At 45.5% G+C, this 27,859-nt stretch overlaps 2 protein-coding genes across 2 annotated transcripts; both read left to right on the top strand.

Moving 5' to 3' along the window:
* Positions 1–228: 228 nt before the first annotated feature.
* Positions 229–20,505, top strand: LOC121679724 (RNA-binding protein Musashi homolog 1). Its single transcript, XM_042058658.1, has 14 exons — positions 229–347; positions 797–837; positions 1,671–1,752; positions 1,904–1,988; positions 9,167–9,208; positions 9,747–9,839; positions 14,160–14,208; positions 15,827–15,909; positions 16,072–16,189; positions 16,835–16,915; positions 18,077–18,133; positions 18,967–19,029; positions 19,198–19,349; positions 19,552–20,505. The coding sequence occupies exons 1-14, from the start codon at positions 289–291 to the stop codon at positions 19,591–19,593; spliced, it is 1,047 nt and encodes a 348-aa protein (XP_041914592.1). The 5' UTR covers positions 229–288; the 3' UTR covers positions 19,594–20,505.
* Positions 20,506–24,758: 4,253 nt separating this feature from the next.
* LOC121679620 (transmembrane protein 233-like) lies at positions 24,759–27,710 on the top strand. Its single transcript, XM_042058519.1, has 3 exons — positions 24,759–25,182; positions 26,819–26,953; positions 27,054–27,710. Exons 1-3 carry the CDS (start codon positions 24,997–24,999, stop codon positions 27,063–27,065), a joined length of 333 nt encoding a protein of 110 aa, XP_041914453.1. The 5' UTR covers positions 24,759–24,996; the 3' UTR covers positions 27,066–27,710.
* Positions 27,711–27,859: the final 149 nt, after the last annotated feature.

Here is a 27,859-nt window from a genome sequence, read left to right on the forward strand (position 1 = left end):
TGCGTGAGGCAGCCTCTACGCAGGACTCGAGCGCGGGCGCTACTGTACGGTTACATGAAAGAGACGGGGAGGGGTCGGAGAGAGAGAGGGGAGGAGGGAGATTCGCGGGGAGTACGGCAAAAAGAGGGGCAGAGGCGGAGTCTCTGCTCTTGAGTGTGTGTGTAAACCACGCTCGTCCCTCCTCCTCTAGACAGGCCGCCCCCCCTCCCCCACCCCCCTCGGCCACCCGCCCCTGAGTCTGCAACTCCCCGCTCCCTCGCACCTCACAGTCGGGAACAGAGGTACGGAATGGACACGGAAGGGAGCCAAAGCAGCCTGTCCTCTGCGGACTCCCCGCACGACCCTTGGTAAATCTCCCTATTCGCTTTACCTGCTTCGGGGCTCGGCCTGCTGCCTCCGAAAGATCACCCCGGAGTTAGTGGGGAGACCACCGGAGCGCGGAGACAAAAGACAAACGTGCTCGTTCTGTTGTGTGCTTTCAGTGTGGTGCACTGGACCGTGTTTCACTGCCGCTCACCCATTCAGGACCTCTAGTCTTTTTGTTGTTTCTCATTTGGAAAGGCGATGGTCGCAGTTTAATTTAACTTTTCTATTTTCTGAGGATATGCAGGCCTACATGTCGGTAATATCGGCCGGACCTAAACCAATAAGCTTGTCCTAACATGGCCGAATATGTCTTTACTTTATTAATCTGGATGTTTGTGTAGTGAATGTTTTATTTTGTTTACCCTTCGTTCTTTAGATGGAGTCTTGATATGTGTTTTCACGTGCCGTACTTTTGCTCTGTTCTTTCCAGCAAAATGTTCATCGGGGGTCTCAGTTGGCAGACAACACAAGGTGAGATGTCCTGCTTGATACTTCATTAAGTCCCTTCATACAAATAGCCCGCAATGTCGAGTGCTATCATCCCTGGCTGCTCAGTAATCTGACGTCCACTTTCGCTCGGCGTTTAAAAATGCTTTGTCTTGTTCCTGTGGGAATGTGGAAAGCCCTCAAAGTTCGTAAAAAGAAAGTAAATAGTTGGTTCTGTACTGGCGAAATCAAAGCATTCATTCAACAAGGATCAGCGTGCGGATTTATGCGAGGGGCTAGAGAGCTGTGACTGGGGGCTGTGGGGATTAACAGCAAATACATTTAACATTCCTTATTTAGTTAAATGTTAAATTGTTTGCTACATTTCAAATAAGCCAGAACGCTAAACAACTAAAGTTGAAATCCATACCTATGTTTATGTAAAGCAAAACAGCTTATGGCGGTCCGTCCGTGTTGGTCCTTTATATGCTTACGACAGGGTATTGTTGTTGGCTGCTCTGAATCTTATGGTAAACCACATGCTCTAATACAGTACACTGTTCATTTTACATGTTGGGCTAAATATATGCGTAGCTTATACCTGGGAGGCCATATGTATTGCTGTGCTGAAGTAATAGGTTAAATTGCTTTAGAGCACGTTGCACTTTCATGATCGAGGCTTATGGCTCATGTAGCCTACTGGATTCAGGTTGAATGGAATCTTTTAAAACATTTGAATGAGTGGCGTTACGAGAAGCAAAGACAATTGGTCTACTCTGAACTGCATCGCTCTTTAGTTCGTAGTAGGAACTGTCGTAGTAGGAACAGATTAATCAACACTCTCGACTTACATTTATGCTGTTTATCTTTCTCCGCAGAGGGACTGAAGGAATACTTTTGTAAATTCGGAGAGGTGAAGGAGTGTATGGTGATGCGGGATCCGGTTACGAAGAGATCGAGGTGAGGGAGGCGTGCGCTCATCGGTGCCCTATCACAGGAGCGCTCACAGCACACCGCTGCCATTTGTTTATTTATTTTTCTTAACTCGGTTTTACAGTCCCACAGAGACTCTGTTCTAATATTCTGCTGTACTTTTACTTCTTGCCTTTAGGGGATTTGGGTTTGTCACATATGTTGACCAAACCGGCGTGGATAAAGTTTTGGCGCAGAACAGACATGAACTGGACTCGAAAACAGTAAGTGGCTGTACTTTCTCTCTGACCTTTTTGAACGAAGCTTTGCCAATTTTACTTTGACAGGGGAAATCAAATAGGCTTATTTCAGTGAGAGTGGAACTCTTCATAATCTCTACACAGTCTACGGCATGCAGATGGTCTTTGTCACTCTGTCGGGTGCAGAACTTTGTAGATTTTCAAAGACCCTAGTTTCGTAATTATGAGAAGTGTCGGGCGGAAATATCACGCGTAAATATTGCTTGACAGCTTTTCCATTTGTCAAGAGCGGTTATTTCCCCGGAAAGTATGAGGAGATTTGAGGGATCAACCACTGTGCCCCATTTTCTCTCGCGCCCCTTTGCTCCCCGCCCACCGAGAAGTGGTCAGGCGCGCGCAACATGAAAGCGTTCTTTCTTGCTGTTCATCGCTATGGTAACCTGGGGACCGAGACGGGACTGCTTCTCCCTTTAGAAAACTTCGCTCAACAAAACTTTTAAAAAACAAATCTAAAATGTGACAAGCAGCAGAAGGCAAACACACAGACTGGATTTATTCCTCTGAGAAAACTGTGCCAGTAGGCCTATAAATTATCTAGAGAAAGGGATTCACACATTGAGAAAAAATATTCACTTTCATTTGGCATTTGCAACTGTGAATGATTCTCAGGTAGCCTACTGAAAACTTTCATCTCAGTTAAACACCGCCCCCACATATACAGGAGGGTGTAGCATATTTTCGCAGATTTTCTCCCTGTAGGCCATAATTCTAAGCAAGTGCCTCTGTGTGGTGTGGCCTTCTTGAACACGGTGTAGCCTACCCTCCAGACGGCAGTACTGTCACTATAACATCTGAATAACTGACAATATGTGGCCCAGAGCAAGAGTTTTGGCACCACTGATGGCAGGACTAATGGCTCTATTTGATAGATAGATAGATAGATAGATAGATAGATACTTTATTGATCCCCAGGGGAAATTCAAGGTCACAGTAGCATACAGACAACACACACACATTTGAATAACCATGAAGACTGTCAGAGATCACATGTGGGTCTGTGTGGAGCAGCCTATTCATGGTCCATTGTCAGTGATAAATGTGGGTGTGTCAGCACAGACAAAACAGACAGATCCTTGCCACAAGGAGAAGAGGGCTGTTCCCCACAATAGCCCAGAGGGGATAGGAAAAGGAGGAAGAAAGAACAGTGAGTGTTGTTTGTGTGTTTGTTTATTTTCTTTGGAAGCACAAGAGAGGGCCGCCTTTCCCCGGCGTCCACGTCATTTTAGTAGGCCTATGAAAAACTTTAATCTGCTGTAGTCTTTGAAGGGAAGTCAGATGTGTGGCCTTAGAGCGTTTCTTTAAGTCTCAGCAATGGCACCTAATGCAGCACAGTAGATGGAAGAGAGTGTCTTTCCAGATCAGGTGCTGTTGGAGAATCGGCACGGCAACCGTCAGTCACAGGGGGCACCTTTGTGATTTTGTTGCCATGTGCATCCAGTGTCTCCATAACAACTTCCTCAGTCATCCAGAATGCAAAGAGCACAGAACACCCAGCAGTCTTCAAACAGGCAAAGCTCTGTGTGTTTCTAAAAGGTGACCGAGGGCTGTGGTTATTTTACTGGTCATAACCACAGCGCGATAGGCACCCCAGGTACACACCATGGCAAACAGTGATTTTTTTCATTCGTCACGGAAGCCATCTTTGAGAAGCAGTTATAATGAGTGCTTGTACCCTAGTTAGAGTAAGTGCAGTTGCATGCCCTTTCCAGTCACTATAAAAGTAAACATGTATTGTACTGCTGGTGAGGTGTGTTGTTCGGTGTGTGGTGTAAGGAAAAGATCTTGGCAAGTGCTTGAAGCTACCTTTGTGCTCACGAGTGCCTCAGTTTTTGGTGTCGTGCAGTAACCAGTCACTGCTGCGATACACGTAATATGGACGTGCTGACTCGCCATCATAGCAGCTGCATTATGGTGCTGAGTAGGGATGTTTAGTCTGTGTGCATTTCTCTGCTATAGATATTAGTCCCCTTTCAGCATGTCTGTGCCCTTTCCAGAACCGTCCCCGTTTGATACTGTAGAAGGCCTTTGAATTAGGAAAGCGAAATGGCGTCTAAGTGTCTCAGCATGTATGTGTGTGTGTGTGTGTGTGTGTGTGTGTGTATGAGTGTGTATGTGGCTGAAGTGCGAAGGCTAGTCATTGTGTTAATGGTTGCTTGTTGTATTTGTATTTGAATGGGCATTTGCACACGTTTGAGAATGCGCCTCTGTTGTGTTAATGGCTTATAGTGTGGGTTGTTGGGGGACACTAGTGTAGAATTCGTGTGTGTGTGTGTGTGTGTGGGGGGGGGGGGGGGGGGGGGGGGGTGTTATGGGTCACATGGGGTTATGTTGTGATTGGTTGGGCTAAGGATAAAAGTTGGAAGCCATTTTGATAGATAAGATTGTTTTGTCAAGGTTCCCTGCTGTGCCACTGGGTCCGTTTGGCATGCTGTAGTGAAAAACTATTCAACGTTCAAGACGAAATGCCCATCTCATACCATCCATCTGGGCGATTGCTCTTCGCCAGTGATAAATTCATATTTTTATAGTGATATTTGGCAAGCCATAAAGGGCCCCTTTCTCTCTCTGCCATTGGTGCCACACCACCCCTCCCAATATCTTGCTCTGTCTTACCCTTTCACCCCCCCCCCCCCCCCCCCCCCCCCTCCTCTCCATCGCTTACTTCAATCAGGAATGGCCATTGTTTGACCTGCGTGAGATGGGATGAGAAGAAGAGTGAGATTCCTCTTTGGAAACAGAAAGAATGTGCCATGCTGGGTCTGTTTTTTTAACACTCTCTCTCAACCCATGGTGGGATTGAGAGACAGAGTGAGAAAGGGAAAAAATGAAAGAGAGGGACGGAGAGAAAGAGAAGGGGGGCATGAGTGAGAGAGAGAGAGAGAGAGAGAGAGAGAGAGAGAGGCTCAGCGTTTGGAAAAGGGGACATTTTGTGGAATCCCACATTAGAAAAAAAAAAAGAAATCTAGTGACGAACAAACAAGGTAGCCGCCGGGTCCTATTTCCTTGGCGTTTGCTTATAACACAAATAAGTGGGCAGAGGCTCAGTGAGTGCGGTCTTCCTCGAGCTCTCGCAGACACAAGTGGCGAGTCTGTGCGGGCAGCTTGTTGTGAATGGAGGGCTTCTACGGGGGTTGCAGCGCTGTTTGTGTGTTTTGGAAAGGCGGAGAGGAGACTGAGAGAGGGTTATGAGTGCCCCGACTGCCCATGGATGTAATGAAATGTGAAAGGGGCCAGGGTCATGTGATGACCGACTTGGGGCCCCCTCACGCCGAAGGCCGGACATTACAGGACAGCTGTTAGAAGTGTGTGTGTCTTGGAGAAAGGGCGGCAGTAGAGTTTGGACCCATGTGGGGGGACAGGACACATGCTTAAATATGGCTAGTCAATCTCTGTGCAGTACACAACTTGTCTCTTGGAAGAATTGCTTAGTGCTTGCTAAGTGCTTGCTTACTTAGTACTTGCTTACTTCCTTCTGCTGTTTTGAAACAGGCTTATCTGAAACAACATGTAGCCAGCCTTGTAGCACTAATAGAGCAATAGTTTTCCCTTGTAGAGACCCACCATCTTCAAAATGGGTGACTTTGTCGGCCTACTCAACCTCTGCCTCCTCAGGCTAGGACTGGTCAAGTATCACCCACACAGTCCTTTTAACATCTGCTTACAAAATCAGATAAGAAGCATGATGCTCTGAAAAAAACCTCAAGTCTTTGTACTGTGCCCTGAAAATGACATTATTGCTGCGGGTCAAGAGGAGACTTTTTGTATTAGAAAAAAATAAGTGTAGCACCTTGCACAAATTGGTGCACTTGACAGCGATGCACCTGGTGTGGGCCAGGAGGCCTTGATATGTGCTGAATATGTTGGTGGAGGAGACATATTGTGCAAGGTTACTGCTGCATTGCTTGGTTAATAGTCAGCTTTCTGATTCCATCGAGATTAGTTCCCGTGTGCTGACGACAGGAGAAGATGGGGGCAGGGAGAGATGGAGGGAGGGAGAGAGAGAGAGAGAGGGAAAGCTAGAGATCCCTCAGCCTTGTAATTAGTAGGGATCTCAAATGCAAGTAATCGGATTTTCGAAAACAAACTGGATTGTACTTCCGAGGTATAGCTGGCGCTAAAGCCTCTCACTGGATCGTGTGCTTGTGCTTGCGGGAGCACATACCTGTCCTCGTCTTGACCACAGACAGTCACCCCCCCCCCCTTCCACACACACACACACACACAAACACCTTTGTCCTTTGCTGGTATGGGGGTGGGGTGTTGTCCCTCATTAGTGAGCATCGTTAACTAATTGCTTTGCAGTTGCTCATCCAAGCAGATTGACCTTGATGGCCATCTCCCATGTTGGTTCGCCCACCACTGAGCACCCCGCTGTACTTCGCCTCAGCCATTCTCTCTTCCGAGCAGAGGACCCCGCCCCCCACCCAGTACCAACCCCCCTATAGTATTTTACAGTAAACACTTTTGTCATTAATCCCATGGTGGATTAGCAGTATGACTACCACATGTACGGCACAGTCAATTTTTAACGAGTTGAGTCATCAGGCAGGGAATGAGAACAAACTCCGTGGGCTTGGCGTTGCCTTGTGGTCAGCTTGTGCCTGTGTGTTTGTGTGTGTGTGTGTCTGTGGTTGGTTGGTCTGCCCCAATGTTACGCCTGTGTAATACAAGACCTCTGTGTGCCTGTCTGTGTGTGTGCATCGTGTGTGTGTGTCCTTGTGTTTGCGTGTTTAAAAGCAACAGAGACAGAGAACGTGTGTGTGTGTAGTGTGTATGTGTGTGTGTGTCAGGCTGTGTGATTCGATCGGTTGATCAGTGGCTGGAGCGTGAGGAGAGGAGGGGGGCAGCAGAGGGCAGGGGGGGGGGTGGAATGGGATGGGAGGGCCCCCAGCTCCTCTGCCGTCTCCTGGCCCATCTGTTTGGGGCTCCTTTGTCCCCGTAATTAATGAAAGAGGAGGGGGCTGCCTGCTGGGCACTGCCTCACCAAACACAATCAGAGCCGGCAGAGTTTCCATGAGGAGTTTTTGTTTTACCATGAATGGGAACTCGCTTTCCCTCTGCCTACTTTGCCTTCTCTCTCTCTCTCTCTCTCTCTCTCTCTCTCTCTCTCTATCTCTCTCTCTTTTTCTCTTGCTCACTGATTTTCCCTCTCTTTTACTCAGGCTTAAACTTTCTCTGGGCCGTCTCTCTATTCTTACATGCTTTTTTCTTTTTTCCCCCCTGTACTCTATGGCTTTCTCGCTCCTATCTTCTTTTCAGCTGTAATCCTAAATGAGTTGGGATGGGCCATGTCTTCTACCGTACTGGAAGGGGCGAGGAGGGGAGGGGTGTGGGGGGGGGGGGGGGGGGGTGTGGATTCAAAACAACACAGCTTTTCAAAATGACATGCAAATGGGAGAGGGCTTGGAGGGACGGTCACTACTACACATGTTTTTCCTCAATAAAAAAACACTGGGTTTGTTTGGGGTGTTTTTTTTCCCATCCTGCTCTGCGTTGCTGCTACAACTGCAACCACTGATGACTCTTACTTGTCTTTGTTCTGTCTTTCTTGTGTGTGTGCGTGTGTGTGTGTCTGTCTGTCTGTCTGTCTGCCTTGTCTGTTTGTCCAGGCGTGGCTAGCCGCGGAAGCGTTTGATGGCGCGAGGTGACTATCGTCAGCATAGTCTAGAGATCTAAAATCCTACCTAAAATCATAGCACTAAAACCTTATAGGCACCGCCCAAGACACACTCTAGAGCCGCGTCTGTCTAGCGTCTGTCTGGACCTTGGCTCAGAAACGTAGCATGCATTGCACAGCCTTCTGTAGCAATCCTAGTGATCAGTCGCTGTACCCCTGAGGAAGTGGTATGGGATGAACTGCCATAGCTTTCTACTGTGCCTTTACTCTGGCCGTTCACCAGTGTGTCACTACTGCATGGCATGGAGTAGCCTAGCTCTGTTCTCTAGTCATAGGGCATTCACTTGTAGGGTTTTGAGCCCTCGTAACAGTAGTACACAGTATTTCATTTTCTCACGTTTGCCATGACTACCGTAGCTGCCTGGTTTGTAAATAGGACTTGCTTTTGTTTTTTATTTGTGTTGTTTTCTTTATGTTGATTCTGTTATCACATAATAAAGAGTGTTGTTGTATAGTCTTTGATGTCAGCTTTCTGGTGTTTGTGCTTGTGCATCTTTCTGACTAGGAAATATTTTCGTAGTGTTACTTATTAGTGTACAAACATTAGTGATATTATTTACTAACCTTAAAGAGAAATAGGTCTACAAAAGGATGTGATAGCATATTGTCAAAAGCAAAGTTGATTGAAAGGCTAGCCATGCATTATGGGATTTGTAAAACTACCCCCCAGTAATAATATTCTATCGCGGACCTATATTGAATGTCACAACCCAGCTTCCTGTTGCCTTTGGTTAGCATGCAGTGACAGTGGGCCTTTGGCAGCCTTAGTTAAAGCTGTTGTTGTGGTCACGACTGGACCTGTGGTGTATTGCAATATCCAGCTGGAAGTGACAGACACACACAAACAAGGACACACACCCTCCTGCTTCAGTCTCACACACAGAGCCAGCACGAAGCCAATTCCTGGCTGTGCTCATTACCAGTTCAGAGATATCAGGGTGTACTAGACCTGCTTTCTGTATTTTTTGTTGTTGTATCTAGATAATTTTGTTGGTTTTAGACATTGCTTCAATTTCTATTTTCATTTCTATGTATCTGGGACCTTGAATAAGAATTACTCGTTTTGGAATCGTGGTTCTTTTCCAGTCATATCCAGAACCTAGGGCAAGATGTATTTTTAAGTTGTTTTTCTTGTTTTTTTGCTCCTATATCTCCCTAGACCCCTTCACCTATTTCGTTGTTAGTGTGTTTGGGGTGTAAAGGATGAGCCTCTGTTGCCTAGCGACGTGTATTTTGAGTGGCAGGCAGGATGACTTGCAGCATCAGCAGAATGCGTGATGTGGTCAGCTGGGGGAATGAGCGGCTCGGCAAGTGTTCAGCTAGCCTCTTTTCTCAGGCCGATTCGCTGGTTAACCCTCTAGGTAGAGCTTTGGCTGCCGGTAGAAGGGTCAGTGTGTGTTTTTGAGGCCATGCCATATAGCTAACCCTCTTCTTTTCCTGTCTTTTTTGTCTCTCTCTTTAACAGATTGACCCAAAGGTGGCATTCCCACGTCGAGCTCAGCCCAAGGTGAGAGTCACTGGGCCACACTGACCTTCACTCACAGGGGAGACGTCACACTTGTCACTCCTCATCAAGGGCAGGGAGCAAGCACACGATCACCCCCTTCACCAACACACACAAACACACACACACACACACACACACACACACATGCGCTCACTCACTCAAGACTCTACATCAGTTTATCATATGACTTCTGAAGCTGAGCTTAAAGCCTCTGTGCTAAGTGCTTACACACCAAATTCATTGCCATTTTATATGATGCCCTTGTTCATGGTTGTATATAGATTATACTCATAATCATATATACAGTCACATACAAAAGTTAACACTCAAACACAGCCACACAAACAAACAAACAAACATCTTGCTTAGGCAGACCCACATTTCAGAACTGCTGTCATGCATCTACTCAATTTATCCCAATTTTCACGTGTATTATTCATCATGTTATAGACAGTGCACATGTGAAATGAATGACCTCCGGCTGATTCCTTATCGGTGAAAGTTAATAGCCATCCCTTCCTGTATTTGCGTGTTCCAGATGGTCACCAGGACAAAGAAGATATTTGTTGGCGGTCTCTCCGTTAACACCACCATCGAGGACGTGAAGCAGTATTTCGACCAGTTTGGGAAGGTAAGACGCCGCTTCCCAGCGGATCCAGCCTCTGCTGTCTCTAAGGGGCCACAGACTCCCTCTCTCTCCTCTGGACTGATGTCGCTGTGCGTCATAGGCCAGTGACTCAGGCTCCGTGGGCTGAGAGTTGTGATAAATATTTGAAATGATTTAAAATTATTGATATTTGAAGAAGAAAACGGCTCAGAGTTTCCCATGTGCTCTCAGGTGGATGAAATGGTTAAAGGCTATCGCAGTTCACAGTTTTAGTGAGCACAATAGAATAAAAAACGTTAAATGAAGGAAATGGGCATGGCTGACACATAGAAGAGAGATATTTATTGATTGTGCTCTTGAGTGGAGAGGAAGGAAGGAGAGAGAGAACCAAGGACAATAGAACACAGGCACTGAACCTGAAAGGACTATTAACCAACAACTGAAAAGTCTGACCACGAAGGGAGAAAGGAGTGTATGATAATGAGAGAGAGGGAAGAAGGGAAAGAGTAGGAGGAGCAAGGGAGAGGTGTAGTTAGAGGAAGAGAGAGAGAGAGAGAGAGAGAGAGAGAGGGATCAGAATCTCAGCTAATCTGATGCAACAGCTGCTCCTGCCACCCCCCACCACACTCTTACCCCCTGCCACCTCTCCAGCCTGTTGCCGTGGTGACCTGCTTCGCCCCATTGTCCCTATGTAATTCAGCAGGCTATGTGTTCTTGTGGTGTGTGTGTGTGTGTGTGTGTGTGTGTGTGTGTGTGTGTGTGTGTGTGTGTGTGTGTGTGTGTGTGTGTGTGTGTGTGTGAGCAAGCGTGGGTCAAATGGTATTCATGTGACAGTGAGTGATCAGTGAGCAGAACTACACACACACACACACACACACACACACACACACACACACACTGCTGTCTCATGCACTCACTGGGAGAGGTGAGAACTGTACAGAGGACTTGTGAGTGAGAGTTGGTGTTTCTGAATAAGGAGAGATTAGGTGAAGCATGGCGGAACCTTCTGGAAACAGAGGCAGAGGCCCACCTCTCAGAGAGGGATTTGGCCAGTCTTTCCCATATAGAAGGCAGGAAAAAAGGAGGTAAATACCCATAGAGCGGAGAGAAGGGGGATGGTAGAGGAAGGGAGATGAAAGAAGAGGTGGATAATAACATGAGGAAAGAAAGAGGGATGAATCGAAGAAGAGTGTAAAGTTTTGAATGAAACTTTTCTCTGCTCAATCATATATGTTGAACACCTCTTTTATGAGAGGACAGCTTGTGTTTCTCGCTCTGTGTCTCTCTCACACACACACACACACACACACACACACACACACACACAGAGAGAGAGAGAGATTCTGCTCGAGATGGCCCAGAAAACGTGCCCATGTAGTTGGTGTGGAGGGGGTCTGGTTGGGGGGTGGCTGGCACGTGAGATCAGCCTCGCTCAGCCTACTTAGCGCCGGGTGCTGCCAAGGAGGGCTTTGTACTCTTCCTATTGTCCTCACGTCGAGAGGCCTGACCTGCCTGAACAGAGTCACTCGCAGCGCAAAGTACAGTTCAGTCCAGCAGCAGCCCCTCCCGACTGCACAGAGAGAGAGAGAGAGAGAGAGAGAGAGAGAAGAGAGGGAGTAGAGGAGAAAGAGAGGGAGAGAGAGAGCGTGAAGCGGACAGACTGGAAAAGTTGGGCTCCAGTCACCCATGAGAGTTGTCGATTATAGAGCTTCACTGGACCTTTTGTCTGCTGCCCTGTTTAGAGAGTGAGGGAGCGAGAGGGAGAGAGATGAAACGAGGGATGAGAGAAACACACATGGAAAGTATGAATGTGACGAGTGAGAGAGAAGGATGAAAAAAGAGAGAGTGAATGAACTGAGAGCTGAGACACGATGCTGGTGCTCTTAAGAGTCCTACAGCTGTTTCCAGTAGAATAGCAGCACAACTGTATTGAATGACTTTGATTGAGCTATGTTCACACACACACACACACACACACACACACACACACACACACACAGACAAACAGACAGACAGACAGACACACACACACACACACACACACACACACACACACACACACGCACAGACAGACAGACAGACACACAGACACACAGACACACAGACACACACACACACACACACACACACACACAGAGTAATTAGGGAAGCTCTCTTTTAGATGATAATGGTGTTGACAAAAAGAGTGTTACCATTGCAGTCTGTGGTTTAAAGGAAAATCCAAAATGATGAGAATTGAGCTCATTTATCATACTTATGCTCAAATCAGAGACATTAAGCATATTCAGTCAGTTGTGCCTGTGTGATTATACAGTGAAGCCAATGGCATCAGATATCATATTTTTATATTAGAATGCTAAGGCCTGGTCTGGTACAAGGTCTTGTGGTTGTCAGACGGCAACATCCATGTTAGCTGAAGACTCCTGCCATTCAGCTGTTAAGTCTGTTTGCTGTGTCATGGAGGTTGGAAGAAGGGAAGGGCAGTGGGGATGGGGGGTGGGCTAAGGGGGCAGGAGGGGGTCAAATTGACTGAAGGACTAAAGGGGGGGGGCGACGTTTAAATGTCAGAATGTGAGCGACCAGATCAGAGCACGATCGGACCACTGGATCCCTGACCTTTCTCGTGGTCATTTAGTCAGGTGGCAAAAACATACAAACACACACACTCACACACACACACACACACACACACACACACACACACACACACACACACACACACACAGGAGTGATGGGAACACTCACCCTGAGCATGGCCACACACAAAGGGCCCCCTGACGCCACCGAAAAAAAAGGCTGTCGATCCCCCTGAAAGGGTCATTTTGTGGTTAGATCACATGAAAAAAAGAAAAATAGATCAATTTCAGCGCCTGAGCCCCAGTGAGTGGAGTGGAGTGGAGCGGAGTCTGAGTCAGGGGGCCGGGCGGAGTGGGTCTGTGGAGCTGCCGGCCTCGCTCATGTTACAGCCTGTGTTGAGTTTCATTAAAGAAGGCTAGAGATGGTGCTCTGGAGGGTGCTTGGGAACTGGTGTGAGGTGTGTGTGTGTGTGTGTGATTTTGGTGTGGGCTACATGTGTTCGATCTGACCAGCTGTGTGTGTGTGTGAGAACATTTTTCTATAATTACAAGTGCCTGTTCCTGCATTCAGTTCTTGGATTAGAAGTAAGAACTGAAGTGAAGTTGTGTTATGCACCTGTGTTCTAAACACCTGTGTGTAGGTAAGAGAACAAGACGCACCTGCCCCCCCTACTGTTTTTGGTGTGTTTAGCTATGAAGAGGAAAGTGCTTGTACTCCTAACATCTCTCAGAGAGCCAGAGGGAGATGGGGATATGAAGTGAAGGGAGGATGAATAGGGTAGTGGGGAGAGAGAGAGAGAGAGAGAGAGAGCAGAAAGAAAAGGGAGAAGGGGAATGAAAGGAGCGCATGTTGACAAATCCCCCCACTGCTCTTTGTTCTCTGCCTCCGTCCTCCCTTCTCTCCTCTCTTTCTCTCCTTCCATCCTCACACCCCCCCTGCTCCCTCTTTCCATCTCGTCTTCAACTATCCTCCTTCTCTTCCACACCTCCTTTCCCCTCTCTCTGTGTCTGTCTGTCCCCACCCAGGAACATGTATCTCCCTCTCCCTCCCCCATTATAAAGTTTATTTTTTGAATTCCCTTCTCTCCCCCGCTCGGCATCTCTCCCTCTCTTTATTTCTTTTCTTCCCCCCTTCCCCTTCACCCCTCCTCTCTCACACACTCACAGTCTCCAGTTCTATTCAAGCCTGGAGAGAGGGGGGTAAATTCTTCTAATTGAAATTCTTTAGAGGGTCACCATGGGAATAGTAAACTTTGTTAGGAGGGGAAGAGAGGGAGAGAGAGGGAGAGAGAGGACAGAGAGGGGCAAATGGGGGAGAGAGGGGGGGGGGGGGGAGAAACGGGACGCAGAGTTTGTGAAAAGATTACCCCCTCCTCCTCGTCCTCCTCCACTTCTAACAGTGAGAGAGTGGGTATCAACCCTTTCCCAAAAACTCAGAGCAGAGCGACATTCAACACTGTTTAGCTTCCCTGTGAAAAGAGAGCCTGTTCCTACCTTTCTCCCCCGCACCCCTTCCTCTCTTCTCTCGCTCTCTCTCTCTTCTTTCTCTATCTCTCTTTCTTCCTCTTTATATCTTTGGCTCTTCCTTTCTCCTCTTCTCCTTTGTCACCTGTCACCCCCTCCCTCGCTCGCTCTCCTCTCTCTGCCCATCTGTCTGGCCCTCCTCTGTCCTCGGCGAGAGACAATGCCGCCTCATGCTGTGTAATGGTGTGCTATGGCCGGCCCCTCATCTCATCTCTTCTCTCTTTCTCTCTGTGTCCCTCTGCAGGTCGATGACGCCATGCTCATGTTTGACAAAACCACCAACAGACACAGAGGTAAGAGCATATGAAATGTTATAAAAGTGTCCCTGACAGACACACACACACACACACACACATGGACATGTACACTCATACATACTTCTTGCACTGGGATCAGGCGCTCAGATTTGTTTTAATATGTAATGTACACCAGCTGGGATGACCTTTAGATTCTTTATAGGGCTCTTCTCTCCTCCTCTCCCCTCCCCTTTCCTCTCCAGTTTTCTTTTCTCTCCTCCTCCTCTGCTTTTTCTTTCCCTCTCTCCCCTCTCACACCTATCTCCTTTTCTACTCTTCCTTGTTCTTCTTCTCTCTCCTCCCCTCTCTTCACACTGCTCCTTCAGTCCACTTCCATTCTCCTCTCCTGTCCTTTTTCTTTGCTCCCCTTATTGTTTATCCTTCTTTTACTCTCACTATTCATTCACTCTTTCACTCTCTCATTCCCTCTTTTTCTCTCCCGTCTCTTCTCCACCTCTCTCCTCTCTTCCCCTGTCTCTGGGAGAATGGCCTGAGCTAGGCTGAGGGCAGGCGGTGCTTGGCTAATTAGGTGGTTAGTTAATCAGGTCTCAGGCTAAAACCATCCATAAGCTCTCTCAGATTGGCAGTGAAAGCATGCCAAGCAGGATAAGGCTTTCCCCCTTTTTTTCCTGGAGCCAGGAGATAGGGCCAGGCATTAGGTGAGAAGGAGGAGCTAAAGGCATATGGGAGGGGCTTAAAACAGGTGAGGTTCAGGACAGGCTCAGGTGATGGGGACTGGGCAGGGGGGTAATCACTGAGCTCAGGTGATGGGGACTGGGCAGGGGGGTAATCACTGAGCTCAGGTGATGGGGACTGGGCAGGGGGGTAATCACTGAGCTCAGGTGATGGGGACTGGGCAGGGGGGTAATCACTGAGCTCAGGTGATGACAGAACAAAATTGGACAGGGAATATGTCAGGGGTGTGGTTTGATGAGAAGTGGGAGTGGTTGGGATGGTGACATGATTAGAGAGTGGGAGTGTTCATGAAGAGGACAGTGGTTGGGTACGGGGGGTGGAGGTGGAAGGTGTGAGGGGTCACTGCGGAACAGCTGGGAAGAGGAGATCCATTGGCCGAAGAGGAAAATTAGATTAGCAGAGTTTAAAGCAAACAGGAGGGACTTAAGGATTGCACTGCTAAGGGGAGGGCCGGGGGTTCAGGATCGCTAGTGTCACAAAGACGGTATAGACTGAAGGTTTAGTCCTTCAACTGACCTCACTTAAGCTGATGATACACATGGCAAGTTTTCGAGCAATGTTGCTGGATAGTGTTCCTGAGTATTGTTATACTGGCACATACCCATTGATATTGTGCAACATTTTGTTGGTGAACTTTCAGAGTCATCAGAAGGCAAATTATCATGATCATTCAGTCAGGACAAATGGAACCAGTTATGTGGTTGCTCAGCAACATTGCTCAAAAAGGTGCCCCATGTATCATCACATCTAGGATATTCTTCCAGCCCTAGCCTTTTAGTTGCTCTGATATTCCCAGACCATAAGTAGAGATACCTCCACAGCCTAAAGCTGATTTTGTATCTCATTCATAGCCTTCTTTAAAATAATAAATAAATAAAATATCTGATTATGTGTTTGTGTGCTTTTCGTGTATGTACAGGCTTTGGGTTTGTCACTTTTGAAAATGAAGATGTGGTGGAGAAGGTGTGTGAGATCCACTTCCATGAGATCAACAACAAAATGGTACGTTTGCCCCCCATTGCAGTGACCACATACCATGTTCAGTGACCTGTCGTCTGTTTGAGGACAGGGGGCTGTGTGTTTTGGCATGGAACGGTCTTGCTGTCATAGTGTGAGTGCTTTGTATGAGCTCTTCTAACTCTGTGACATTGTGTTGTGGTTCAGGTCGAGTGTAAGAAGGCCCAGCCGAAGGAAGTGATGTCACCGACGGGTTCGGCTAGAGGGCGCTCCCGGGTGATGCCCTACGGCATGGATGCATTCATGCTGGGTATTGGCATGCTGGGTAAGAAGACATATTCAGTTCCAGTTTCAGTTCCAGTTTCACTTTGACCTTCTCTGTCAGGACACAAGATTCACCTCTTACATTTGGATATTCATGCTTTGAGGGACCAGCGAGATGGTTTAGATCTTAGATCAAAACACATATTGAGAAATTTCAATAAGGCATTCAGACTACGGAGAGAACCAGTTGTGCCATGCGGTCGTAGTAGGAGGCACAGCACCCTCTAATGGAAGCTAGAGGTAATGCCTTTGCCTCGCTGTCTTGAAACCGTGAGGGCCATTTTCACATGCCTCCCTAGCAGGAGGTCTGTATGGTATGCAGCTCTTGTCCGGACCTATGGATCACCACTGCTTGTGTGCATGGCTTTGATTACCAGGGCTAAACTCACGTCAAAGGGTGAAAGCCTCGTGTGCCAGAGAATTTGCCTAGACCCAGGTTCACATTTGCATAGGTGGACATCAAAAAGGCCCTGTGGTTGTTCTCATTGACAGGGGCATGCAGTGCTAGCAAACTCAAGCATCAAGCACAAATAGAAGTGGCACTTTAGTTATACACAAAAGTTCTGAGTAAAATTATTCAAATGTAAATACAACAAGAGGTGTAAGAATGACTAAATAGTTTGTTTGGTTTGCTTTTTCTCCACAGGCTACCCAGGCTTCCAGACAGCCACCTATGCTAGTCGTAGCTACGCTGGCCTCACACCTGGATACACCTACCAGTTCCCTGGTAAGTCCCCTTGGTGCGCAGTGCACCCACCCTGTCTGGGTCCTGGCTGTCAGAATCAGAGTCATTCTCTTTGATTTCACAAAAGAGTGATGACCGAGATTTCCAGAATTGTGTCAGTGATAAAAAACAAAAAAAAACAAACATCATTAGAAGTAGTGGTCAGATGTTACATGTTAGTAGGAGAAAGACTATCCAGAAATTATGTTAACAAAGCTGATGATTTGCATCATGGCACATTGATCAGAGTAGTTTGATGCAGTTGCAGGTAGTGGACACATAGCCCTTTAGGATGTCACATATTTGAGTTTTAGTTACCTCTTACGTCTAATGTAAGGCTTGCAATGTATTCCACTCAAATCTAACTATAGATACAAACACACACATTCAGATGGAATACACCAAGAACTTGGGTCTTTGGCTGCTTGTAGATTTCAGGGAGTTGTTCCCTAGTGGACGGGCTTGGGTGGGTGGTATTGGGTCAGGTAATGAGATGTTGTGAGTCGGACACATCTCTTTAATGTGTTCCCTCCCTGTCCTCCCAAACCCTAACCCTAATCCTAATCCTAACCCTAACCCCCCTGAGTCTTCACCTTAATCCACATTCAGTTGACCTGTAACCCCCAGTGTACACCTGCTTCTCCTCTGCTGAGATTGTGCTCTACCAGTTCACTGAATCTAACCAAGCCCCTCTCCTTCTGTTTCTTCCCCTCCTTCCTCTCCTCTCTCCCCCACTCCATTTCCTTCCCTTTCTCTGTCTGGGTCTTGTTCATCCCCTACTTTTTTTTTATAAAACTTTTTACTCGCATACCTCCTGGTCCCTCCTTTCCCTCTCTTTCTCCTATGTAGCACCTACTCCTTGCTGTAAGTCGCTTGCTTGTGTGTGTTTGTGGATGAATGTGCGCACATATGTGGAGTGGACGTGTGTGTTGTTTACTCCTGCTTATAGATGGTGTGTTTGAAAAGCGCCCTTTCATGGTGTAGAAATGAGTGTGTGTGTGTGTGTGTGTGTGTGTGTGTTGTGTGTGCTTAAGTAGATGTACTTTGTGTGTATGTGAAACGTGTGTGTGTGTGAATGAGAGAGTGAGTGTATGTGTGTGTGGTTAGCCTGGCTTGTGGACGGCGTGTGTATTTACAACGCTCTTTTGACATTTCTGTTTCTAGAATTCCATTTAGAGAGGACCCCCCTCCTGACATCATCCCACCCCCCTGAACTCACAGGTCAGTTTCTCTTCTGGGGTTTACAAGCAGCTCTCTGTCTGTCAGATGCGCTCACTGTTGCCACCTGCTGGCTTGGCAGTCGGCTGGCAGCCACCCCTTCAGTGCAACTCTGTCCTGCACAGGCCATTTTAAAACTGAAGGAGGTCCTGTGAAGTTGCTAAGCTAATATCCATGTGTTCACTCAGTCTGGGTATAGTGTCTCATTTTAACAACTGCTGTGTTTGAGGGGAAAGCTATAGCCTGACATGCTAGTTCTTTCAGTCAGTCAAATAAGCAGTGTCTTGTTGAGAGCTTTTATGGTCAGGCATTAGGTTGAATTTAAATCAGGCTTGTGACAGGACTGTTCCACTCTTAAAACGAATGTGTTGAAAATAACACAGCTTGCATTGTTTTTAACACATATCTGTGTCCAGATAGGGACAACACAGTTTGTGTTGTTTCTAAGACATTCGTTTTAAGAGTGTGGTTTTCTGATATGTCAGCGTTAAAGGTGCTTTAGAAACGGTTCTAAGCATAAAAGAAATTAATTTTTTTTTAAAATATTTGTTTTCATTTTCTTCTACTCTCCATTCCATTTAGATAGCGTAGAAACTCAATGCAAGTATCTAAACCTGCCTGTAAGTGAGGAATGGTAAACTTGTCTCAACTGACTCAAACATTTCCAGTCATCTCCAAACATATCTCTCTCTGAAGGAGATCTGAACAGGCCAAGGAAGGCAATGGAAAAGCACTGAGGCGCTTATTGATTATTGGATTTGTAAATCTTGCACTTGCCTTCCCTGTGTCTCATGGTTTCTCTCTTTTCTCTCTGTCTCTTTCTGTTTCTCTTCCAGCCATTCCACTGACAGCATACGGACCAATGGCAGCCGCAGCAGCTGCAGCTGCAGTGGTCAGAGGTACAGTTGAGGGGGGCAAGACTCCCTTTTTCTATTCTTTGTGTGTGTGTGTGTGTGTGTGTGTGTGTGTGTGTGTGTGTGTGTGTGTGGTGAGACAGAGAGACTGAAACTCTGTCTTTGTCTCCACAAGGGGTCTGTTCTGATAATATTTGGTATTTTGTCCTGCAGGCTCGACGCCCTCACGCGCTGGGTTCCTGGGCACCAGCAGCCCTGGACCAATGGCTGACCTGTATGCAGCGGCCAATCAGGATTCAGGAGTGAGCAGCTACATCAGTGCAGCCAGCCCTGCCCCAAACTCAGGGTTTGGGCACGGACTTGGGGTACGGTAACAAAGACTCGCTCAGACAAACTCAAGGACACACACAATTACACAAGCCCCCCAACTCTTTCTCTCTCTCAAACACACACACACACCCACACATACACACACACACACACACACACACACACACACAATGCCTGTCTGCAATCGACACCAGTGTCATTTTCGTGTCTCTAATTCCATTTGTCCTCTCTTTTCAGGGTCCTCTGATAGCAACGGCCTTTACTAACGGCTACCACTGAGAGCCCTCATGGCTGCACCCAACGTGGAGGGTGAAGGGGGGCGGTTCATCCTGCTGGTGAGCCAACCAAACTGCTGTGTTCCTCCTGATGGTGCAATCTGATTGGCTACTGCAGGTGTCCCCTGATTTCCACCCCACTTGACTGAAGATCTGTTTTTTTTTTCTAAAAAATGTTCTTCCTCCCTCTCATTTCCTGTCTTCTGTACTAACATCACTTCCTTCATCTGATCCCTTGTTTTTATCCTGATCTTTACCTTTATCTAAACTGCTATGTAGGCTTTCTCAATGGCTCAGCCGCCATGCGCTGTCCTTTCAGATGAAAAACAGGAAAAAAGAAAAAGTAAAAAAAATAAATAAAAAAAAAACAGAGGAAGGTTTGGGGTTGTACTTGAGGAAAACATGAGGAGTCTTTTATGTTTTGTTATTTTGGATTTGTTTGTTTCTTTTTTTGAGGAGTTTTAATTTAATTGCTATATTACAATGTCTTATTTGAATGTTTTTTGTTGACTATGTACTTTTGTGTTTTATTTTTCAACACAAACATGCTGTGTAGATGGAGGAAGAGCTAAAAAAGAGAAAGATTCATGTGAGGATACAAGAGGTGTTGGTGTCATCCTCTCCTCCTTAGAACTCCTAACAAAATTTTAACACAAGAACAAACATATGACAGGCAAATTCACTTTTCTTTTTCTTTTATTTTTAACAACAAAAAAGAGACAGGAAAACATGGAAAAAACTAAAATGTATATTTTGGTAGTTTTTAAACAAACAACATTTGTAATATTATTATTAATATCAAACAGTGATAAGATTTTTTTTTCTTTTGTAATTGGTTTGAAAACAATGTTTTATTTCCTCCTGTAAGATATTGTATATAAAGCACAGTGAAGGTTGGGGGGGTTGTGTGGGGTATCTTTCAAGTGGGAAGGGTTGGGGGGGAGGGGCTGCTTGATTGGATCGGAGAAGGACTTTATATGGGGGTTGATGTTGACAGCATGGGTGGGGGAATTGGGCGGAGGGGGTCTCTCTCTAAACTGGATGTTTTCTGCTGTGGGTGTCGTGTTCAGCTGAGGTGGGTGAGCGATCTCTGGCGCTGCTGCTGAACAGGACTACTGTCGGCCTTGTCTGGGGCGGGGTTTGGTGGTTGCCGGCTTTCCAGTTTTGTCTCACGTTACACTTGCTCATTTTTGTGGGTTTATTTTTCTAAGCTGACTTTTCTTCTGTGATTGGAGTTACTGAGGTTTTTTTGAGCTGTTGCACGGTGTGTGTGAGGTCAGTGTACGTTTGTTTTTTCACTGGTGAACATTTCAGGTCCACAAACTGCAATGACATTTATCCATATTTATCAATTCACCTCTAGTTCTGATGTTATGTGTTTTAGAGGAGTGATTTCATTGGCTAACTTGGTCAGCTCAACATTTCTAACATTCAGTACCTGAGACAAAAACTGTGGGCTGCTTGCGCAGTTGGGCATATTGGCATGGAGTTCACGTTAAGTCATGGATCCGTACCGGATTCGGGCCCCCTGTGAACTACCCCGGCTTGAGAGGTGGTATCCACCATCGTAGTTTGACGTGTTCCTTTCGAACAAACTCTGCTGAGTTATGCACATGTGAAAATGTGGGATTGCATGAAATTTGGCAATGGCTGTACTTGTAATGACATGATGTACTGTCCAGATCAGCCCCTGCACGAGTCAATTGGATTGTGGGATTGGGATCAGGGCGAAGGGTCAGTGTGGACCTCCAGTGTTGTCTTGGCTTCGGTCAAAGCTGGGTTGGTTTGTGGGTCCTGGGTGGGTGGGTGGGAGGGTGGGGTGGGGTGGTTCTTATACTGCTTTTTCTGGGAAATATATATATTTTTTGCGCAATTTGTCTTCTATTGTAAATTTCTTTGTCTGGGTTCCTTTCCTTCCCCGTTGCAATAACGGTGATTTTTTTACTGTGTTTAAAAAAAAAAAAAAAATGAAGGACACATTTTCAAAGCAATGGATCCTGGGAGCCGTTATATCATGGTTCTAATCTGGTCGCTACCTGTCCTTTGTTGATTGTGTGTTTGCAAGATGCGGAGAACAAGTGTGTGTGTGGTGTGTGTGTGTGTGCCTGCCTGTATGTCTGTATGTGTCTGCAGTGCTGTTTTTGTGAGTGTGTGTGTGTGTGTGTGTGTGTGTGTGCTGAACAAAGTATGCTGAAGTAAGGGTTTTACACAGGTGGTTTACATGCATTTCAACTGCCTTCTTTTGGTACTGAAACACTTGTCTCTGTCAGTGTTGTGGAGAAGTGTATTTAGATCAGTGCTCAGGGGGAGCGCTTCTGAACAGGGAATAAAACCACAAACAATCCTCACATCAGTCAAAACTTTCCCTTTTGAAATGCTGTCCGGAATAGATCTGGAAGTTTTCCCTTTCCAACGTAAAGCCTCTCATTTTAACCAGTAACATCAAACATTTGAACTCAAGGGGGATTTCTCTGCCTTGCAATTAAGTAACAGGCTAAAAGCTCTGAATTGTGTTCAGTGCTAACATTGCTTGATTAATTTTTGTTTTGCTTCTTTGCAATATGTTGTTCAGCACCTGCGTCCTCCTTACTGAAGTCACCTTCTTGAAGCACTCTCTCCCTAACTGACAGAAACGCCCCACAAAACTACTGTTTGACTCACACTGTAACTATTTAACCAGCAAAAAAAGCAATAAGTTATTTTTATCTTAATTAATAAGAATTATGCTATTAATGATAGTATAAATATCGATGACAATTACGTGGCATTAAGACTTATTTTCACAAAAGAAAAAGAAGCTCTATTTTTTCTGACCCATTTTTATCCCCTTCTCTTATAATAATGATTCAGTGATTTTTTTTTGTGGAAAACATTCATTTCCTGTTTCCTGTTTTGTTGATGATTTGTATGGGGGGTGGTCACATGGGGTAGGGGTTATGATGTAAGGAGTTGCAACTGGAAACCTTTGTGGATGTGACCCTGTTGAGGTGTGTGTGTGTGGGAGGGGGGGGAGGGGGGGCAAAGAGGCTCTATATGAATCTGAATGAATCTGTTTGAAGTTCCTCAGCTCTTAAACGGACAATGGTCTCTGCCAACACTGTAACTTAAACACTCTGCTGACTGGCCCCCCCTTTGTTGATTATGTATTTTTGTTTGTTTTTATCTCCTCTGGAAATTTCAAATTTAAAATTCCTAATAAATTATTTTAAACATTCCACTGAGGTCTGTTGTTGTGAACATATTTCTATCACAAACGTATATGAAATAACACATTTCTATAAACATACACATCTTTTTATGAAGATTTAATTATGAAGAGTGTGATTGATGACACTTATTAATGTGAAATGGAAAAAGATGGAATCGCAGAGAACAAATAAGGAAAGGGCTTTGTGGTTCAGTGTCAGTACTGAAGCCATTACACGGAATGAGATGCACTGCTAATCTCTGTCCTGAATTATTGATGCCTCTCATTTTGTCTGGTTTATCAGTCAGGTTTATCAGTGCCCTCATGGCATTAAGTGTCAAACAGGGGAATCCGCACTCACAAACATCCACTTGTCCTTTTAACACCCCTTTAATCTACTTATAACTCATAACCAAAAATATACACAAAATACAAATAATTATGCAATGAAAGACAGCTTGAAAGCGTCATGCAAGGGAATCAGTAGGCACAATCACATGACTATATTACAGTTGATTTTCTGTTTGGGATACTGAAAGCATAAAAAATGAGTAGCTCCACACCATTTATTAATTTAACAATTTAACAATTAGAAATACTAAAACTAAAAACTAAATATGTTTTTCTATAGAGAATCACATGCCGGATACAGACAGTGATCACACCCAGAGTTCAGTGGTGTGCAAACTCACCTTGAGGCCTCTGTGGTCTGACCGTGGCAGTCGTGTTATATCATGTCCCGGCCACTCTCACCCTACACCCGGCCCAACCCCTCAGTCCCGCATGCCTGGAATATGAATCTTCATGTGCTATGACCTGTTGGCACAGAGAATCAGCCCTTAGAATTACACTTAGCAACCAAACGGCTACATCAAAAGGAAGGCACTCCAACACACACACACACACACCATAAACCATAAACAAGGCAATGGCATACACCTATATGCCATATATGGCACATACACAAACAAATTAAATGGCAATTAAACGGTCCTATTTTTTGTACGGAAGAGATGAGTCTAAAAACGAACTTAAAAACTGAAGTGTATTCATATAATAGCTAGTTCAAAATCGTATGTTACTATTCATCTCTGCCAAATTCACTTGAGAACACTTACAGTAAGTCTACTTGAGAGAGCCATTTTATTACGAATATGTATCAGTGACAGTAATGTTGAATGATTTGTTATAATATAACCAAGTCATGTCATTAATTTTTCATGGAGGCATCCTGTAATTAATCATAATGAGTTATTGTCTAATGATACATTAATGTAGTGTAAACACTTTCTTTTGTCATTTTTACATTCCCTGATGTATGATAATATTAGCTGATAATAACAACAGCTGCTAATGACTATTAGCAACAGTGACACTCTCATTCCCATCAGAAATAACCTGTCGTGAAACATTATATGGCATATTCTATGTCATGTTTATGACTTTGTGACAGAAGGTACAGCATACAGTACAGTAATACATTTTACAGCACTTTATGAACACAAAGCGTCTTTTAAAGAGAAATTTTGAGTGCAATTATTTTCTTAAAGTGAGCACTTATCCAGCAGTGCCATAACGGCTCCCCCATTCTGGATTTGCCTGCCACAGAGAAAGGTTTTGTTTAGATTCTGTGACAAGTGAGCTATTCAAGAAAGCAGGCTAATTACTCTCCATCAACACAGTCTGGCACACCAAAAAACTTTAACCACAGTCTCACAGAATGGCTTGTTAGTAAAAACTTAGAGCTTGTATGTACATTGTTGACAGGCCTATGGAACATGAATGGTTGACATCAAGGGGAGCAAAAATGACAAATTTATGTAACCCCCCCTGCCTACCCCCCCCTCATCTCATTCGCTCTCTGTCCGTACCCTGACATACCCCCAAACGTCTCTCCCACCCGCCCTCTCTGGAAATGTGTTTGCTTCTTCCAGCACCAATTGGGTCACCCCCCCGCCCCCCCAACCCTCACCTCGCCCCAGCCCTCAGTCTCAAACCCTCAAACATCGCACAGACTCTGCGCTCCCAGACAGCTCTCTCTTTTCATCAGTCTGCCATCCACCTGTCTTTCCTTTCTCTCTACGCTCTTTTTAAACTCATCACCCTATTTTTGCTCGGGGACTCTTCTGTGTGCATGAGAGAGTGTGTGTGTGTCTTTGTGATTAAGAGTGTGTGAGTTCGCTACTGTGTGTGTGTGTGTGTGTGTACACGTCTGGAGTGATGGCGCTGGGAATGCCGTACTCGGACGCGAAGAGTTCCCTGAATGGGAGCGCGGACTTCGAGCACAGCTGGAATGCGGAGGCCCCTACGCCGCCCCCCATGCAGAGCTACCTCATTCTGACCATCTTCACCTGCTTCTGTCCGGCCTACCCGGTCAACATCGTCGCCCTGGTCTTCTCCCTCATGGTAAGTGCTGTGTACGTCAGGGGGGAAAATGTATGGGACCTGGTCCATTGGCATCTTATTATGATTGGACAACTTTGGGCTTCAGAAGCCAAGCGGGTTTAAGGTTGTGTGCTTGGAGCGCTGGGAGGTTGAGGCAATGGCAGAGGAGCATGTCATTCCCACAGAGAATGTAGAGAGGATTCACCTGTCAGCATGTCAGTTGTTGTGTGTCAGGCAACACGTGAGGAACCAGAGTGGGATTACTGCTGGTGTGGGGTTACCACGACCAGGACAACTGGAAGCCTGTGTCCCTACTCTGAGAAAAGGGGGACACAATCACCTCCAAAGCATTTTTTATATATACGTGTGTACATATTGAATGTGTGTGGCCAAAAGCCACGGCTTGCCATTTGGAAGGTTCAGATGTATTTTACAGATGCACTTTGAAGGAAAGCCAAAAGATTGTTCATGCCATGTCTGAGAAGCGTACAGTACATGTCCTGTTCAGCGCCTCTCACTCCCAGCCCTTAAAATAGGTTGTTGACATGTGTCAGATGTGTGATGCTCATCAGCACTCCGAGGGGTTGCTGCTGACCCGTGTGTAATATGGGCCAGAGGCCGAGGTGTGTTAAGACTGCTGGACTAGTAGACAGAGTTAAAGGATCTCATCTATCTGTCTCTCTGCGTGTGTGTGTGTGTGTGTGTGTGTGTGTGTGTGTGTGTGTGTGTGTGTGCGTGTGGTCCACAGGGTTCAGAGTGTTCAGGGTAGATGAGAAATATGGGTGTGCGGGTGATGAATAAAGCAGCTGCCTACATGGCAGGGTTTCATCTCTGAACTGGCTGAATATACTGTTCTGGCCACACACACACACACACACACACACACACACACACACACACATGTGCCCCATAAACAAGGCAATGGCACACACCAATATGTCTTATGCCTCCTCACTCACCCCCCTCTCTGGCTCTGAGAGGATCACAGATCACAGTTAATGCAGTAATGCAGCCGGCTTGCTCTATCCTCAAACTTTCTCACAGAAAGATTAGCTGCAGACTCAGCGGCTCAGCTCTCTTGACAGGCCATGGTGAACACATTAAATGCCAGCCCGGTCTTCTCTTCCAGGCACATAATGGCTGTCTGCATCACATAATTCACAAAGGCACTTTTCGTTGTTTGTGTACCGATTGGTAATTGGTAATTTGGCACTGGAAAAGTAAATGACTAATGTGCTGGAATGGTGCAGTCGATTTCAACATTCCTTTAGGTTTTGGAAGTGTGAAGGAGGGGAAGGCCTAGGGGTTTTTTGCCTTGACTAATCAAGCCCAATTGTGCCTACTCAGAATAACAGCTTCATTCCACATATTCAAGTTTGGACTGGTTTGGCATTCAGAGTGTAAGCTGCTGGCCCATGCTGCCCAAAATACTAATGGTTTAAGTAGAGCATCCAAACTGGCTCCTTAATTTGAGTGGATGTTAGGACAGAGAAGTGTGGGACTTGAAAAGCCCTGAGAATCATCTGGAGTGCTGATCTCAACAGACTAACCGCTTCCAAAATGGTGGATAGACATGAATAACAAACCACTTCCAGCTGAAAGAACTGCCATTTGCAAACATTCAAACAGTCTCTTCTCTCTTTGTCTCTTCTTCTAGTCGAGGAAAAGCTATGAACTGGGTGACTACGAGGGCTCAAAGCGGCTTGGCAAGCAAGCGTTACACGTAGCCATTGCCTCTTTTATCATTGGCATCATCATCATCATCATCTTCTTTGTCGTCCAATTCGCCCTGGTAAAATACAATTCCAGTATTGTTGTGGATCTGACAGAGGTATAATGACTTAAAATGTCTCATAATCAATAATGATAAATGTTTCGTTATTTTAAAACAGATTGAACTCTGAAGGAAGACAATTCTTGAGGGTGGAGGCATCGTTTCCTAACCTGTGCATCTGTGGGTGAATGGGTGATGCTATCTTTACAGACTGAAAAGAAAAGGGGTTTGGGGAACATCACTGGAATGTAATCCCTATAGTGGTAAGAAGGTCTTCCAGCCCAACTTTGGTTTCCAGGGATGGTTTCACTGTCCTCGACCTTGCAGGAGCTCTCTTGGGCTGTGGATCTGACCATCAATGGCTGACACAGGAATATATTCAATCAATGAAGAGGTCAGGAAGAAAACAGTTCTGTCATTCAAATGACATCAAATGGGTCATTCTATGAAACGGGTGCCATTTGTTTCCACGACATTTGATGAGATGCATTAGGCACAAACTAGACCCAAAGTGTGTTTCTAAAGCCTAAAGCTAATAATTCAAGGGTTCTTGTTAACATGATGTACAATAAAATACAATTCTTAAAGAGTGTCACACTATTTTTAACCATTTTACACAAGTGCATGGCAATTTCCATGTGTCTGGGTTGACCAACATGCCATTTACATCTAAAATATCACCACGTAAATGTTTAAACTTATATTCTGAATTAAATCTATTTTCCTGATGACATTAGACATATTTATTCAGAATAATATGGTTATTTATGAATATATATATATATATATATATATATATATATATATATATATATATATATATATATATGGTAAATATTTTATTAGATTTTTTTTTGCATCCCTTTGTTTGACTTACCAGCCCGTCACATTAACTTGTTGTGTCTGTAAATAGCATACTGTTAC

The sequence above is a fragment of the Alosa sapidissima genome, chromosome 13 (genome assembly GCF_018492685.1).
Source record: "Alosa sapidissima isolate fAloSap1 chromosome 13, fAloSap1.pri, whole genome shotgun sequence".
NCBI lineage: Eukaryota > Metazoa > Chordata > Actinopteri > Clupeiformes > Clupeidae > Alosa > Alosa sapidissima.